The following is an 18,967-nucleotide window of genomic DNA, read 5'->3' as shown; positions in this document are numbered from 1 at the left end:
ACACCTGTGCCTTTATTTCTTATGTTTGTGTTGCTGGAAATAGAAGAAGAACAAAACAATTAAACAAGCAAAAGTAAAATAAAGTACATAGTTTGAAGTAGTTAACTAAACTGTTAATAAAAGAAGTTCAGATTTTTTGAACTGAACTACAAATAAGTATAATTCAGTTTTTATAAAAAGTAGTTTAGTTTTTATAGTGCAAAATAGTATAGATAATCCATAGTTTAGTATAATTTAGTTAATCATGCCCAGCCCTAATAAACTCATGTTTGCAACATTCAAATACATCATCAAATGAACACAGATGAATGATTTTAAGTTTGTCAAACATACTAAAAATTTAAGTTTATTTCATTAACAACAAACTTAAAATTTAAGTCTTTTGAATTTAAGTCTACTTTGAGATCAGCTTCGAAATAATAAACTTAAAAAAAACATGTTTTATGGTAGTATATCCTATAATAATAGTAGAAAATTAATCCTATTTGACACATATATTACAAACTATTAAATCATATTTTTTGTTAAATTAATATAGTTTTTTGGTTAACTTCACAATTAAACTAATATAACACATTAAAAATATTATATAACAAAGACATTCTTAATTAATGTAATAATATAAAAAAAAGTATATTAACTCTCATAACCATCACCATTGTAATAATATAAAAAATCAATTGTCACATACTTACTACGCATGGAAATACATGAATCTAAAACTTTTTTCATAACAAGAATATTTTAATTAAAGAATACAATATATTAGTTAAATTAATACAATATATTCAGTTTTAATGATGTATGTGAATTAACGTTGGATTTTTGTTAAACAGTGAAAGAAAAAGTTTCTGTATGTGTTAGAAAGGTGAGACAAATCACATGCATATAGAAGAATTAATATGGCATGAGAAGGTCCTTCTTGATATGCAGCAATGGCACAGAATGTTAAACCTAACGTGAGCGTGTGGCACAGACATTCAATGCATTGTTGAAGAAGAAGATGACAAGAGTTAATGCTTCACCATATCTGAACTGTGTTGTGTTGCTTCTCATATTTCAAAACATAATTTCGCCATGCCTCGTGTAATACATATGCCAACATATTTTCGGGAATTAATAGAGAAACTGAATCATATATTACAAATTTATATATTAAGGTCTAATTGTCTTTTCATTTTCTGAAATTTGAGCTAGTTTTAATTCTCAATTTTTTTTTAAAAAGTCTTTAAATTTTTTAAATTAAAAAGTTATTATTTTAGTTTTCGAATATTGATCTGAGAGATTGATCTTTATTTTAGAAATTATAAGATTTGAAATGTAATTTTTAGTAGATTAGCTTTAATGTTTCAGATTCTATGATGTATTAATACTTTAATTTGGATAACATACTCGTATCCAATATTTTAGGATATTCTAGTATCTAATTTATATAGTAATAACACTTTCATTATAATAATAAGTTATAAACTTTTATTTTGACAACATTTAATACATATCATCTTAATTTGGAGTCATACAAATAATAATATATTTATCATGTTTTTCAAAAAATATTACATTTTTATATACATGTATAACGGATTGTATTTTATTATTTTTAAAATAAATTTATCGGCATATCAGATACTTATTGTATGTATTGATATCCGTGCATCATAATTCAAATTAATGTTTAGAAACTAAAATTATTTTTATTTTCTTTGATTTTGGTGGAATAGGATTTTTAAAAATCATGGAATTAAAATTACAAACATTCCAAATTTTTACTAAAAACATAATTAACTACCAATAAAATTCTTTTTCATTTCTTTACTGTTTGAGCAGGGAAATTATTAATATAAGTTTATCATAATGTTATTCTTTATTCTCGATGAATAATATAGTTAACTATTCAAATTTACAGTGGAAATGGTTGATTTATGATAAAATTGTAGTTATTTTAAGGTTTAAATATTCGGTTGCTTCTTATATTTGTTCAAAAATTTCAAATAAATCTCCATATTTTGATTAGTTTTTATATATTTTAAAAAATATGTAACAATTAGATCATTTTTATTAGTATTATATTAATAATATGACCTGTCATGTGTCGTTTTGTAATTTTAAAAATTTTTAATTTTCTTAAAGTAAATTAAAAAATGACCACGTATTAAGTTAACTTCATGATACGTATAGTCACAATGTGATAATGTTACTCGTGTCAATTCAATCCTAACTTTTAAAAAAATCATATTTTGATACATAATTTTTTATATTCACACTATCCTTTCTCACTTTTTACTTTTTTTTTTTATGAAAAACTATACAAATTTACTCTTTTAAGACTAGTTTATCATTGTTAGATAATAAATGTTAATATGTGTTATACTATTCTATTTTAATTTATTAATTTTTATTACAATGGAATAATTTCGTTTCTTTACAAATTGAAAACAAATTTAATTTTTATATAAATGTTATAATAATATCTTTATTAAATACTTTTCAACTTATTTTTAAACTAATTACATTCAAAAGTTTTTAAAATTATCTATGTACTTTAATAATTTAAATAGGAAACGGGATAAAGACAATATATATTGGGATATATGTGGAGATGATGAGACAATAGGCAGGGTGTGTACATAAGAAAGTTCTCCATTTAATTTATATGAGTTCAACAAGATTTACATTATGAATTTATTTGTCATTATTAAGCTGAATCATACCACAACGTAGCTCATGTGACACCCGGACACTGACGAAGGCGGAGAGTGATCGCCGGTGCAAGAGACATGGTGCAAGAGACACTGACAAGGAGCGGCTCCTGACAGGCTTCCAGTGGAAGGGGCACATAAACGAATCGAACTTACACCAGAATGAGAGAGATCTAGAGACTGTATAGGTATGGGACTATACAGTTGAAGGATAGCTTAAAAGGGATTGATTTGGCTACTCATATCACCAAAATGCATTTGCTTTTCGGTAGCCTGACCCATAAGAACTCCATAGCTTAAAAGGGATTGATTTGGCTACTCATATCACCAAAATGTATTTGCTTTTTGGTAGCCTGATCCATAAGAACTCCATGGTTAAGCGTGCTTGGCCTGGAGCAATTTAGGGATGAGTGGGAGCAGTCGATCTTCCCTGTAAGTTGCCGGGATGTTACAGTTCATATCCATTTTAACTTGAAAGTTTTAAAAATAAATAATTATTTAAAAATAACAACTAAAATAAAAAATAAAATTATTTAGAGAAACTTGTAAAGAAACAACAATAAAAACTAAAAAAAAATACTTTTAACACTTTCACTCTTATTCAACGTATGTATTCTCGCTTTTCCATTATTAATAATAATATGAGTATAGGTGTGTTAACTTAACAGCGTTATTTCAATAAAAAATAATCATAAATCCACTTGGTCTTCAGTTCAATAATCTTCTCTTGAGCTTTTACAAAATAAATCACATCACACTTATATCTCTTTAATTTTAAAATAAATATTTATCTCCCAATTTTTTGTTAATAAAAAACTATTTAATTTTTAAAAGTATTTATCTCACAAATTTACTAATAAAAACTTAATTAATAAAATAAATTTTCATAATAAAATAATATATTTATTATTATTATTATTATTATTATTTTGCAGAGGAAGTAAAAAATGAAAAATAGGAAGGTCATTAGATGCTCCCAACAGGTTCTGCATTGTTGCAGCAGAGCTTTGAATTTCCAAGTTCCTTACACTGTGATTTCTGCAACAAAAACCAGTTCTCTGCAGTATTAACTATGTGATATGAATTTGGATGAAAAGGGTAGAAAGTTTTTCAAAATAATTTGCCTTCCCTTTATGTTTTTATGCATATCACCTTCAACCTCCTTCTGTACTATCTTATGTGTAGCTTTCAAGTACCCTACTTTTTTTTGGGATCATGTTTCCCAGATATACTCTTCTCTATCATTCACTTCAATCACTTCACACATTTTGTTGTTATGTGCACTTCACTATGAACAACTTCACCAATGTTCTTCGCCATTATTACAATTTACAACAATATCAGTTCATCAAATCTGTACCTCAAGGGTTAAGGGTTTTTGTTTCATGAGTTGACACGTCCAATATCAAATCATGAATTTAGTAAATCTTGTTAGAAATTTAAAAGTAACAATAAATTTTATATTGGATAAAAATGAAAAAGTTAAATAATATATAAAAATAAAAATTTATTAGTTTAAGTAAAGTAATGTAAATGTTTTATGTGACTGGACTGAAATTTTATTATTATCGTATTTTTAGTAAATATTTTCTTTTTGAAATTTAATAATTAATATCAGAATTAGGTTAAACAAGTATAAACCTAAATCTTATCTTTAAATGGTTAGGTCAAGAAGTCTTATTGGATATGAAACTAAAATTAATTTCAACCATGATTTCTCTTTCGTAAATGTGCCAAATTTTTTCTTAATTTTTGTATATTTCATTGTTTATTGGCAGTTTTTTTTATCAGCGTATCAGTAATGTACCACAAATCAAACATGATAGATTTATTTGAAAAATATTAGATAAAATGTGATCTGAGACGAAAGTATATAAAATATTAATAGTATTTTTAATTTAAAATTTTAAGATAATAAATTTCTGATTTTTTTTACATGTGTATAACTTTGTTGTTTTTATTTAACATTTAAATTCATATTTAAATTATTTTTAACAGCTCATATTTAAAAATGTTATGACATAATGTTAGCTTATTCATTTATAATAGACCAGAATCAAAAGCAATTAACAGCTTATGTTTGCATTATTGACCTATCCGACAATATGACAAAAAAGTTATGATAAATAATAGTGTTGTTAAAATGGGTTGTAACTCACATGTCAAATTCGGCTTACACGGGTTTGAGTTGGGTTAGGTTTGAAAAAAAAATGTAATTTTTTATGTGTGTTAGTTTTCAACCCGGCTCACTTAGAGTCCGGATTACCAATCGGGTTGACTCACCGACCCATTTAATTTAATTATTTATTATTTTGTGTTTCAATATTATTAGTTAGCATTTTTTTAATTATATTGTAGATGGTGATACAAAAGAAAATGTTTCAAGAGAGAAAAATATTATAGATTTATCAAGACTCTAATATTATAAATGGACAAGTGATACAAAAATTATCATTTTGAGTTTAATATCATTTTACTGTGACATTTATTTAGATTTAAATTAAAAAATATTATAATTTTTTTATTTTGAAAAAAAAACTTATAATTAAATGAGCTAGTGAGTCAACCCGTTTAACCCACCAACCCGTGGTGGGTCGGGCCGAGTTCGAATTTTTTCAGCTTGCTAATAAGTGAGCCGGGTTGGGTTGCCTTAGTGGGTCGGGCTGGGTCAAATCTGGTTACGCGTTTTGACAACTCTAGTAATTAAATATCTATAAATTAATAATTATTGATAAAATGTATTAAAGAAGCCCTTATGGTTTAGTACTAGAATAATATTAGTCCCAGGTTCGATTTTCGGTTGCGTTCGATTTTCGGTTAGGTCAATTGTTAGTCATCATAGTTCACACATCGATAATGAATAAAATATTTTTGAGCTCTCTTTTTTTTTCCTTCATTTTTTTTAGATTAATAAATCTTCTGAGGAGACGTTCCAAAAATCTTAACATTCATTTATAAAGGTTGAGAAAAAAAATTATAACATTTTTCTCTGAGTATCTTCTTCTATTAACAACAAATCAAATAATTATGATTACAAATTCTCATTATAAGAATCGAGAAATTTGAGTATATAAACTAGATGTGTGTTTTATTTTAATGAGACTAATTTATTTTAATAATAAAGGTTTCATAATATAAATAGAATTTATATTATGTTTCATTATCTAAAGCATAAATCATCTTTCTAAAAACTCTTCTCTTGAGTTTTGTACCTTCTCTTTACCTTTTTTAACTCTTGAGTCATCTTTCTGACAATCGGGAGGTCCCTAAATGACCACAACAGTGAGGTCTACATTTTTATCCGATCAATTTCTCCTATAGAGCAAGTAAGTTTCGTCTCTTTTATCCTTTCGTCATTCTGTTCTAAAATCTCTGGTTTTGAGGGTTGACACATGTGTTCACCCTTATCAATTCCTCGTTCTTTGTTAATCAACGGTCCTAATGATCTATTATGATCTTAATTTTGAGGTTTATAGGCGTTCTTAGGGTTCTTTAAGCTTGAAGCAAGGGTTTCACATGTATAGAGCTTGGTAGCTTTGGTGTAAGGTAAGGGAAGCTAATGTTGTTTTCTAATTTAATTATTAAGTATAAAATGATATTTGGAAGTATATGAAATTTATGCATGTTGTGGATTATGTTGAAAATGATGGTTATTGGTTGAATAATGTTGTGTAATTTATTGAATATGTGTGGAATTGATTGATTGTCATGAATGATGTGGTTGTGATGTTGTGTTGATGATTGAAATTATCTGAAATGGTTAAAGGGTGATGAGTATCAAAGTAAATGGTTTTTAGTATTTGAAACGGAGGTCTTAATAGGCAAAATTGTAAGATAATGGTTGAAGTGAATAATATGATATTTTAGGTCTGTTTTCATGTCAATTAAAAATTGTTGGGGCTTAGAAATAGATTAAATTTGGGTTACAAATTGATGTTAGTTGGTAGGGTGAAGTTTAGGAGGTTTTATGCTCAATTTTAAAGGTTTTAATAAGTGAAAGTTTAAAGGAAGTAAGTCTGATGTAAAATAGAACTTTTAGGTCCATCCTTAGGTGATTTAAAACTGGTTTGAACTTTAAAAATGGTAGAAAAATTTATGTAAGACTCTTTAGTAGTTGATATGTTGAATTTGGCTTGAATTGGGATTAGTTTTATGGGTTTTGATAGGTGAGATTTGGAATTAGAAGGTCAGGGTCTGTCATAGAGTCATTTATGACTTGTTTGTACCTTTGGTTGATTGAAATTGGTTTTATAAAGAGTAAAAAAAGATTAGGTAGTTTAGGGAAGTTGATTTGGTTTGAAGTGGTCATTTTGAGTTAGAAAGGTGTTTTTAGGGGTTTCTCAATGTTAAGAAGGTCTTAGGGATTAATTAAAGTGGTGTAGCAAGTGTCCAAGGTCATTAAAGAAGAGTTCAAGTTCTGATATGGCGTTGAACGCCTCTGTCACGGCACTTGAGCTCCACTTTCTAGTGTCGCTAGGGCTGAGCGTCAGGTTTCTAGTGGTTGTAGCGCTAAGCGCTAGTTTCTGGATTTGAATGCTACTTCTATAAGTACGAGTTTAAAGGAGTTTTAGTGTTATTTAGTGGCTCTTCTTGGACTAGTTCTTGTGTATTGATGTATATAGAATGATTTCATGTGATTTATTACCATGTTTGTGTGAAATATATTCATATGATTATGTGGGTATATATAATGATGATTATATAGATATATATATGATGATGGTGATACATTAAGTGGTATGTTTAAATATATATTTATTTATTGAATGGAAAGTATGGAAAGAGATTTTAGGTATGACCTACGAGTTGTGGGTTTGTCGTATATTTCCTGTGAAGAGTTGAATCTAGGTGACATGATTTGTCATGTCTTTCTAAGTTTAAATCGTAGAGTTAATGTATCTAACTGGAAGTTTTAAGAACATAAAAACATTTTAATAAGAGTAATGAGGGTGCACATTTATGACTCGATATCAGAGATGATTTTCCTTTCTTAATTATGAAGGTTATTGAAAGAAAGGGTTGATTCCAATGTTGTTGGCTATAGTGATTCTTGTTTTGTTATTGCCTTTGTGGTAGTGTATTGTTCTTCATAGTGGTAGAGGAATGCAAATTCAAGAATAACTTGACATGTATATCTTCATTAGAATTGATTAAGGCCTTTGAAACACATTCTTGCATCAAAGATAGGGAGTTAAAAGACCAAAGTTTTTGAGTTTCAAAGAATGTATTAAGATGTTGGAAGGTAGAAGTGTTGTTTTCGTTGAAAGAATTTCAAGAATAGAGTTAAGAGGGTAGAAACCACAAGTTTTTCCAAGAGTAGTGTGGGTAAGCATTGGTATAACAAGATTTGAGAAATCAGCTTGGTTTTGGTGGCCAGTGATTTTAGAGGTTAGAAGAAGTGAAGGTGTTGGTGCACAGGTCTATCAATGTTTGAGAAGGCAACATGGTTCGGTATATCATCAATGTTGAGATCTGAAGAAGACGAGTGGTGGAAAATTTAAGGTTAAAGCTAAGAAATAAATAAGAATTTTAAAGTGGACAAAGGGGAACCAATCTTTATAAAAGAAGAATAAGGTTAAGAAAAGGTTGAGGAGCAGTGGTGTAGGGTCGACTTTCTATGAAAGAAAATGAAGTCTTTGAGAAAAATGAAGTATTGTAAGAGTCTTAAGTTAAGTATCTAATAAGAAGGAGATGATTAAATCTTATCGGCAAGTGGATATTGTAGAGTGAAGTTTAGAATGATGTTTCAAGATTAGTGGTTCTCATAAAGGAAATGTTCGATCATAGGTTGAGATGAAAGATTTCAAGTGTTGAAGGAATGAGTACATTAGAACATCAGTTTAGTAAGGAAAGGTAAGGTTAGAGAATTAAAAGCATGATGAATCAGGAAAAGAGAAGAAAGGTTTGTGAAGTAGATGAAAAATGGTATTTACAGTATAATCGGCTAAAGTGGTTTTCAAATTCCATCTTTGGTGTCAATTGTAAGAAAAGAAATGTCTTATATTTCATGCCAAATGGGGGGTGAATTGGATTAGGCCTTTTAAGATGATCTTTTCAAAATCTTTTTGAGTTCTTTAGCTTTCTTGAAATCAATAAATAAAAATGATGAATCAACAAGAGAAAAGAGATAGAGAAATATCAACACAGACAATCTATACTGGTTTGGCTAATCCCAAGCCTACATCTAGTCCTCCTTCAACAACCTGAGTTAAATATTGAGTTTACAGAGATACCCCTCTCAATGCACTTCTCTCACAACTAAAAATCAATATAGCTACCCAAGAGATGAACAATCCTCAATCTCTTAATATAAGAGCACTCACAGCTCTTAAACCCTTGGCAAACCCACACAAGAACACAATAAAAAGATTGTCAATGAAGAACCTGATCTCTAAGATATACTCCTTCAGTGTAGATCAAATCAGAACAACTTTAGCACACTTTTCTTGAAAGAATCTTGATGTATAAGCAACCAATGTAGCCTTGATTCTCCAAGATCACTTCTGGAATGCTCCTGTAATCAAAACTCAATTAAAACGTTAGTATTTGAAAATGATATCAATTCTTGTTTTGAAACAGGTCTCAAGATACATGTATATAGGATTTTTCAAATCCTGATGCATTATAATCGATTAAGGTTTTTATGTAATATGTTAAGCTTTTGGATTAAACAAAGTAAACTGATTTAATCAATTCGATGATAACTTATGTAATCGATTAATCCTGCACTTAAGAAAATTTTCAATCCAATTTTCATTCTTAACAGTGTGACATTGCTTTTTGTTTTAATCGATTAGATAACTTATGTAATCGATTACTACAAAACAATTTTCCCTTGTTAAGATACAAAGTGATATGGTGAAATCTAACAAATTATATACAATACTAAATCGATTATGTCAACTAAAAATGAGATATTCAATCTATTTTAAGCCTGATTCATTTACCAATAATGAATTCATATATCAAGCACAAATAAAATACAGACAATACAATTTTTATATCATTTATTGTGCAAAAAATTATAAAATTATTCTTTTGTTCATCATAAAAACCAAAATATATAACGAGGTGCAAACTCAACCATCAACACTATAATTTCACACTTCTGTTGTTTCGTACCGTCCATTAAGCAACATATAACAACAATCTATTTTAACTTCAAAATTCATTTTAATAAACTTTTTTAAAATTAAACTCATAAGTTCATTTTAACTTCAAAATTCATTTTACTTTCTTATTTTTGTTTATAAAAGAACTCATCAAATTCAACTTTTCAAATGAACCAGTCGCTAGTTACTTGATCAAAACTCATCTTTCTGAATCCAACTGAGAGATTATTTTGACTCAATATATATATATATATATATATATATATATATTATAAAGTTACTTGAATTATAAAGATTAAGTTTTTATTCGTTTCTTTTATAGAAATCGTAGGAAAACTATTATGAAAATCGAGATAAATTAACATATATATTAAATTTTTTTATCTTTCTTTTCATTTTTATTTTTTTTTTGTTTTCTTTTTCAAATTCATCCTTTCATTCAAGCATTATAATTAAAATTCTTGATTTATGTAATTATTATAGTGAAATCCATACATAATTTTTTATTGTAAGGTAAGGTGGATATAAAACATTGTTTTCTTATCTTCCACTATTAATTTTTATTAATTGCGAAATGAATTAACTTGAAAAATATTACAAACTCAAACAAAATATGTTTTTCCTAAATTGCCTTGTTCGTAAAATGATGATATTTAAAACAAAATAAGGGCAATTTTTGTTAAAGAATGTTTTTGAGTAATAGGTTGTAAGTTGAGAACCAACTGCGAAGTCAAAAGTAGTCACATAGAAGATATTAATGAAAACATTTTAACTTATATAACCTCTAGTTAACAAGGGTCATACTAGTTGAAATGTTCTTTTAGGTACATTATTTAACTTAATCGAAATTAACATAGATATTTTATTTGAATAACTTGTTTGTGATGATGAATGTAAATTTAATTGTTTGTCTAAAAAAGATGAGTAATTTTGGAATAAATAATAATATTGTTTTTAAGGTGTCTATTTATTATGGAGTGTCAAATGCCTCCATCATTAAAAAAAATGTGAGTAAAATAACATATATTTAATTCGAATAATAAAACTATAGAGACCAAAGTAATTTAAACCAGGTTTAATTAATTGAATGAGTATAATAGAAAAAGGATGATACAGAATGTAATAGAATATTTATCTAAATGATTGAAGAAAATCAATAAGCACCAGTGGTCTAGTGGTAGAATAGTACCCTGCCACGGTACAGACCCGGGTTCGATTCCCGGCTGGTGCATTCCTTTCAGGGAACGGTGATGACTATTCAGGTGTTTGATGGGTCAAACACTTTCATCGCCTTAAGGATAGATGAAAAAAACCTGTCTGAGTTCCTTAGGTTTTTTCCAATCTTTTTTTTTACGAATTTATTTGTCAATGTGTCTTCATATGAATGAAGTCAACCTGAAAATGAAGTAAAAAGATCAGCTTTGTAAATTAGGTTGAAACTTATTATGAATAATTATTACTAAAGATAAAAATATATATTTAATTATTTAAATCATTACCAAAGTTCTTTAATTTTTTTAAGATTAAATATATTTACGAACGAAAAACATATTTTACAATTACATTTTCCCTCTACAGCTTTTGTAATTATTTTACTCCACCCCTCCTCCCCATATGAGAGAAATGTGATATAAGAAATATTAACATTCTAATAAAAAAAAAATAGTCTCTAAGTTCTTGTGATATATTTAAAAATTTATGTACCTTTCTTTTGGGTAAAATCTGATTTCTAGGCCTTTTATTTCTTTTTTTCTAAAAAAAAAAGTTGTAACTTCTCTTATTTAGATTAACAACTTCTGAATTTTTAAATTTATACGATGGACAAAAATAAATAAATTTATAGAAAAAAATTTATATGATGACATTTTTAATCAATTTCAGTCCAATTTATTCCACTCTATTATGTTCTGATCCATTTTCTATCATCGAACATTGACTACAATTTTCATAAGAAAAAACATTGACTAAAGCTTGTAATCGAAGAGCACAGCCTCTACTGAGAATCTTGAAAAAAATGCAGTAGTAGTTGTAAACAAAATAAGGGAAGAAGTCCTCATAGACATGGGAATGGGGGTTGAGTTAGATAGCCAATTAGATCAGTGATGGATGTTTCCAATAAATAAACAATGATAAATAAAAGTACTGAATTACAAGTTATCCTTATGGCTATAGAGAAAATATAACACTAGCTTGTGCTTTCCATATAAAACTGCACAAAATCCTCACATCTTTTTCATTTTCTCAGATCCTAACCTTACTCTCTCTTAATATAAACACTGAACAGGAAAGGAAACTGCATCCCTTTGATGCACAGAGAAGGTAGCCTTAAAAACCTCATCCACCGAAACGGTGGGAAGGAAATTTTACCTAAATTAAGCAGCTATGTTAGTGGGATGAGCATTAGAGCTTCCACAAGGTCTTGGTTGCAACTAGAATGTTCTCCCTGCCGTGTGATTCGGGTTCTTTATTATATATAGTGGGCTTCCACCTCACTGCATGTGCAACACGAGCTACTCTTTCAATTACTTCAGGGGTATCCCTCACCACCACAGTTCCTTCTGGGCGTAAAATTCGATCCAATTCCACCATCAAATCAACAAGGTTACATCTGTAATGAAATCATGAACCAATCAAGGTGAGTTCATAACTTATGTGAACAGTTGTGTCTGCAAGGATGATACAGTATGACAAATACTCTCACTTTTTGTTTGTTAGTATCTGAAACTTAGAAATACATTTGACTGTAATCTTTTGTTTATTAAGTAGTAAAACTATGAATGTAAGCACATGCATACTTGACTTTGGTACAAAACTAAGATGAAATTAACGAGCTACACGTCAATTAAGGTAGCAAGTTTTTGCTAACGCTTTATCCAATTATTCATGTTAACAGATATTTGAAAGCATCGATTGAAATTTAAAATTCATAAACGAAAATTCAATCACATCATCATGACCCCAAAAAGTCCCATGACAGTATGGAAAATGTAGAAGAAGCCAGGTCTGTGAATTCAAATTAGCACTTTAGAATGAAAATACCTGTTTTTGGCAGAGGCGGGATCCTTTATAAGTGATTCGATGTTTGTTACATGGATCAGATCATAGGTGCGAGGATATGTTGAGAAAGGTTCACACCTGGGAACATTAATCAAACAACTCAAATTTCAAATAAGAGTCTAAAATAAGAGGTCAGTTACTTCAGTTTTCATTTTCATAACAAAAACTACAAGATTATCACTATTTTTTTAAAGAGAACTCCCTAAAATGCAAAGAATTATAAGATCAGTTAAATAATTATTCACTGTCTCGTGCTGTTCAATATTTAGCTTAACTGAGCAGAAGTAAAGAGCAATCTAGATCCAAGATGCTAAAACTGAACGAGAACTGGATCATGTATATAAATTCTGATGCATGCAGAGACGCATAGAAAAACACAAGATAAAATATAGAAGTAGTAAGTGCCAGGAAAAGAAAAAGCCGCTAAACAAGTCAAACTTTAGAACAGGAATCAACCTGTAAGCAAAATAATTTCAGCGAAACAGAAGTCGAATTAAATAGTCTACGGTATGAAAAATCTGTATCATCAAGTACAATGATATTTCCCACACTAAAGTAAATTTTAAGTCAAACACTTGTGAAGTATATAAGGTAAGGTATTTACCATTGATTAACAAAAGTTAAATGATACAACAAAAAGGCCTTTCAAGAGAAACGACATGAAATATGCAGCAAAAAACTCACCAATCATGATAGACTCCAATAAGGCCTCTATCAAAGATTGCATCAAGAGTTGGTGGCTTGTGAGATGGAACAACATTCATTACCCACACAGGATCAGAATTCAGTGCTGCCGCAAATCCCCCAAAAAATGCATTCATGTCCATAACATTGCGTATTGCTGGAGTCCCCAACTTTATTTTTAGAGAATTCTTATAGAATGCAACTCTTCTTACCCATCGCTTAGTGTCAGCCTCATATACATCAGCACCATTTTTTAGGATCGTGGACCTTACTGGAGGAGCAGTGAGCCTTTCTGGCCATTTGGAAATTGTACCAACAGTATATTCACCTTTGATAGAAGACACCCTAGTGACACATTTCTTCAATTTGAAGTACCTGCGAAATAAATCATCTTAATTGCGGAATCTCATTTAAACACTATGAGAAGTCAGTAAACAAATAACAACAGCATTCTCCCAAGTGCTATTACACCATGTCCGGATGAAACAGATGCGTAGCAAGCACAAATAATGGATGTTCAACACATTATCGATGTCAACCAATGTGAAGCAAAGATAGTTAGAGGAAAAATTAACTATCAATAACATATTGGAAATTACCATGCCAAATTTGGGTCATCTGAATCATCACACATGCCAAGACCAAATTCATTTTGGTTGGGGAGACACATGTCCCTTGCCGGCTTTTTCCAGATCACAGTGTTACCATCTACAGCAATCAGTTCATAACACAAAGCTCTTGCCACAGCCTGAAGATCTGACCATTCTTTATCTTGCTTAGGCCACTGAACGGGGGGACCAGAAATGACTAAATATCCACCAGGGCGAAGTAATCTGTCCACTTCAATGAAATAACTTGCATCTGCAAGGCAAGGTTTCTGCATTAGGGTAGTGACGCCAATTTAGAAGATTGCAAGATATGCAAAGGTCAGCTGCGATAATGAACTTACTGTAGGCTGTAAAAGGGATTAAACACCGAGAGCAATGGACCAAGTCAAAGCCAAATGCAGGAAATGGTAGTCTGCGAGTACCAAGCATGGCAACAAAAGCCGGTACTCCTCTTTCAAGAGCGAATTGTATCTGTGATTTGTGTGAGTCTCTTGGAGCAAAAGACATGGTTAATATGTTTTGAGCTAGTAAATATCCTCCAAAACTGGCAACCTGGAAAACATGAGAAACATTTTCAAGCTAAATAACAACAGATTCTAGTAATAAAAGGTCTCAAGGAAACAGAAAAATAGATCCTACCCCACATCCCATATCAAGAGCAGTCCTCAGAACACCACCATTCATTGGAATGTATTGACCAAGTTTTTCAATGTACTGCTCTGCTCCATCTGGAAACATTGTGCCACCTCCAGGGAATATAAAGTACGGACCTTCAATCTTCATCCATCCCTGGTGACCTTTCCTGTCAGCAATCTTGTTGTATGGCATGTTGCTATGCCATATCTACAGAAATCGCATGAGTTCTTTCAGAAAGGTGGATCACTGATGACAAATATAAAAAACATTTTTCTGAAACTCATAATTGCCTATGTCCAGGAGGCAGACATTTTATTTTATCGTAGGTTGCTCCAAAACTTGGCTTCCAAATAATTTTAGCAGCATTAAAATTATTAATTATTTTTAAAAGGTATGCTCAAACACCAAAATTTTACTAAATGCAAACAGTTAAACCCAAACCAGTCACATGCCTGAAAACACTAAAAAACGACTCCAATCTTCCAAACGTGAAAATTATTTAGTTGTCAAACACTGACATAATAGCTCCCTTAGTAGAACTAGTGCAAGGCACCATAAGTGAAAAAGTGTCCTTCTATTGACTGCCCTAAAGTAAAAAGGAACTTTCTATTAGAAATCTCCTGCCGTTTTATGCCACATTCTACTCAAAATATAGAGCTTTCATTGCAATGTAGCTATTATAATGAACAGATTTTTACTTTTATGCTACCATTCTCGTAAGATTGTTAACTTTTTGTATTATCCATTCTATAAGTTTTTTTACGACAGCTCTCAGTCAGGAGTTGAAGACTAAAGCTGTGTTTGGATAAAAGTTAGAAACACGCTTTTTGAAATCAATGCACATTCCCCAATTACCAGATACAAAATGAGGAAGAAAAGATTATAGCTTCAAGACTGAAAATACTTTAGAACTCTAATGATTGACATCCAAATATACACTAACATGTTATGTTAAAGAAATTCATTTAAGAAATTTCTATAAACAAACATCTTTTCTTTTTTTTCCATACACAATCTTAGGGATAAATACTCCACATATTTACACTAACCTTCCATAAGATTTCACCTCCATAGTAATTATTATAAAAATCAACAAACTTCCTAATATGGTGGAATATATAAAACTATTTTGAACTTTGTATAACCTATTTTCTCAAGCTCTTAATACACTTGTAATTAACAAATTAATCTCAAGATTAAGAACACTGCACATACCTTGTGCAAGCTCTCCGGCCACTGCACCGACACCTTGTACCCACGGGGCGGCGGGACGAGGCAGAGCGGCGTGTTCTCCAGCGGCGGGCAGTGCCTCTCTCGGTAGTAATTCATCTCCCTGCTCAGCTGGCTGTTCAGCCTCGGATCTTCGCACGGCATGTGGTCGGCGGTGTCAGCGGGGCAGGCCTCGATTACGTGCGGCTGACCGGCCTCAATGACCGCCGACACGCGGGGGCGCCGAAGCGGATCGGAAGCGGAGAGGTTCAGCGTCTGGCGGCCTGAGGCGGCGAGCGAGTCCCCCAGGGACGTGAAGACGAGGACGAAGAAGAGGAAGACGAGGCCGAAGAACGCCGCGGTGACGACGTCCAGCAGGCGCCACTGACGAGGGCCACCCACGCGCTTTGAGGCTGGGAGGTTAACGTGACCCATCGGAAACCGTATTGAATGGGATCAAAACGGCATTGGGGTCTGGCGTTTTGGAGCTGGGCGCGTTGACGAATGCAAGTGAAATGAATGAAAGTTTGTTTGATGAGAGTGAAGAAGGGTTTACTGGAAGATGAAGAGTGTGAATGCTTTATTGTTTTGCATGTTTTGAGATAGAGTAAAGCTTAAAGATCACTCTTTCACCGGTCGGCAACGTGGGACGCAGATCTCGTTGCAAAACCACATCTTCCATACACATACACTCCCCCACACACTATATTATTAATTAAGATCATAAAATTTTGAAACAATTTTAAATTCTAGATTTTAATCTATAATTGAAATTTTAAAACTTATTTTAGTTCCTCGTATATAATATTTAAAGATTAATTTATTAAATTTAATGGATTAGAAACAAAACAATTATTTGAAAAATAAGATCAGAGAATTTTAAGGATTAAAAAAAATTTAACTATAATTTTATTTTCATAACTATAATTTAAATTATTATAGAAAATTACTTTTAAATCATGATTTACTATTGTTTTTAAATTTAAATAAGTACAAATGAACTGGTCTAATATTACTGACAAATATTCATTGGTAGCTGAGTCTTGGAAGAGAAATTTTAATTGAGAGTTTGTACATGAACAGAGAAACAGATAAATAAAGGAAATAAATATAAAGTAGGTGTGCTGAAATGGAGAGACCCTTCAAGCTTAAGTGCATGCTTCGGAAGCTGGAACATCATGTGCTTCAGAACTGTCATAAAATATGCCACCATTTTCTCAAATAAAAGTTAGGTTTTAGCCGAGAAATTAAAAATTTATTTATATTTAAAACTTTGATATATTTTTAGTCTTAAATTTTAAAAATAAAATAACATAATTTTTTTAATTTAATTATGTAAAGAAATTTTAATGTATTAAATACATTTCATGTTAAAAATTGTATCGTTTATATAATTCACACATTCTCATTTTAAAGTTTGAATACTAAAATATATCAATATTTTAATAAAAACAATTTTTAATTTGATATTAAAGTCTCCAGACAAAAACCACATTTATTCTATAAAAATTAAATCATCCTAAAAAAGTTGTTCATAAATCATTTAGAATTTTGGATTTTGTGTTATGTTTTTAATTTACCACGTTGATCTTATGTTTCGGAACTAGAACAAAACTATATATATAAGGAAGGACAAGAAAACTGTGAGAATTGTAGATATTCCTTACTCGTCCTCGTCCAGCAATACAAAATTCTATTTTAAAATGTGTGGGTACGAGTAAGATTAAAAGTTAATTTATATTTTTACATTAGTTTTTAAATTTCAAAAGAAATCATTTAAATATTTACGCTCAAGTAAAATTACACTATCAATATACTAAATTACAAAGAATCCATTTAGTAAGTCTTTTTTGGTGGATACGGGTAATATGGCAAACCCGTAATATCTGTCAGATTTTATCCAGATGTCTGTAATTTTTTCTCAGGGTTTTCCTTCATAATACTCTTATACTAAGGAGAAGAGATGAGAAACGCAATAGTAATTTAGAATTGAGAAATATCAAACAGTTTAGATTTTTAGTCTAAGCGTGAGTCAGCTATTCACTATAAATGTCAAAATCATTTATACTACCAGAAGTGCATGAAATTATATCCTAAAATTGTCCTTTCAATTCTGGAAAACCTTTCTAACATGATTATAATTAAACTACAATTCTAAATTTCAATTGCATACTCAGTCAGAATTATAATAACAGTACCTAATTCCAAAATTGTAGTCACTAAAATTGTAGTACCTAATTCTAACATTAACGGTACGTACAAAATTGTAGTCACAAACATTTTACCGTCAAAGCTTAGCTGTGTAACTATACCATTTTAGTATACTAGTGAAAAATAAACTTTCAATAAAAGGATTAAGATTTCCCTTTTATGAAAAAATATACGAAATTCCTGAGTAAGCGGTTAGTTTTGCTTTCTTTTTTATAGTAGGATAACTTTACTTTTCAGCATTTGATGATATAAATAACACAACCTCACATTAAACTCCTTTATTAGTAAAAATAATATACCCCTAGTACGTAACAATATATATATATATATATATATATATATATATATATGCACCTGTCAACAAAACATGAAATGAGACACACTTGAACCAAATCAATCAGATTTTGACCATCTATAGTGAGTATAAAGTCCCATGATAACTGATTCCTTATATTTCCATAAAACATTAAAATAAGTAAAACTAAAAAAATTGGACCAAATAATACTACTCTACCATGATTAAGAATCATCAGACAATTAAAACTAGCCCCTCCAAGATAAACCCAATCAGCCAACACTACCCCTCCACAACAGTTTTGATAGGTAAGAAAAGGGATACTTAGTTGGAAACTTCAAACTTTCCTGCCAAAATAGGCTAGTTAAAGGAGTTGAAATGACAGCTCATGAGAATGATTTTGGACCAGCAAGACTCAGTCTTACGCAACGGAGTTGCCGAAAAAGAGATGCGGGG

At 30.3% G+C, this 18,967-nt stretch overlaps 1 protein-coding gene and 1 non-coding gene across 2 annotated transcripts; one reads left to right on the top strand and one right to left on the bottom strand.

The window, feature by feature from the left end:
- Positions 1-10,971: 10,971 nt before the first annotated feature.
- TRNAG-GCC (transfer RNA glycine (anticodon GCC)) lies at positions 10,972-11,042 on the top strand. The gene has a single exon. It is a non-coding gene; the product is annotated as a tRNA-Gly (tRNA).
- An 827-nt stretch (positions 11,043-11,869) lies between these two features.
- Positions 11,870-16,686, bottom strand: LOC124821726 (putative pectin methyltransferase QUA3). Its single transcript, XM_047293656.2, has 7 exons — positions 16,012-16,686; positions 14,800-15,003; positions 14,502-14,712; positions 14,152-14,413; positions 13,553-13,927; positions 12,851-12,946; positions 11,870-12,419 (listed from the first exon to the last, which is right to left on the bottom strand). The coding sequence occupies exons 1-7, from the start codon at positions 16,438-16,440 to the stop codon at positions 12,212-12,214; spliced, it is 1,785 nt and encodes a 594-aa protein (XP_047149612.2). The 5' UTR covers positions 16,441-16,686; the 3' UTR covers positions 11,870-12,211.
- Between the last annotated feature and the right edge of the window lie 2,281 nt (positions 16,687-18,967).

Source organism: Vigna umbellata, chromosome 11 (assembly GCF_029865625.1).
Source record: "Vigna umbellata cultivar VRB3 chromosome 11, Vumbellata_1.0, whole genome shotgun sequence".
Taxonomy (NCBI): Eukaryota; Viridiplantae; Streptophyta; class Magnoliopsida; order Fabales; family Fabaceae; genus Vigna; species Vigna umbellata.
The sequence above is the reverse complement of the archived record's forward strand: the minus strand, read 5'-3'. Positions and strand labels throughout refer to the sequence as shown.

What these genes read in the sequence shown, in the direction of transcription:
- LOC124821726 (XM_047293656.2), bottom strand. Translation starts at nt 16,440, where the DNA reads ATGGGTCACGTTAACCTCCCAGCCTCAAAGCGCGTGGGTGGCCCTCGT. An exon ending in CTCTTGATATGGGATGTGGG is followed by an intron (nt 14,713 to 14,799) that starts GTAGGATCTATT and finishes CATGTTTTCCAG; the next exon opens with GTTGCCAGTTTTGGAGGATA. An exon ending in CCCGCCTCTGCCAAAAACAG is followed by an intron (nt 12,420 to 12,850) that starts GTATTTTCATTC and finishes ATTTCATTACAG; the next exon opens with ATGTAACCTTGTTGATTTGA.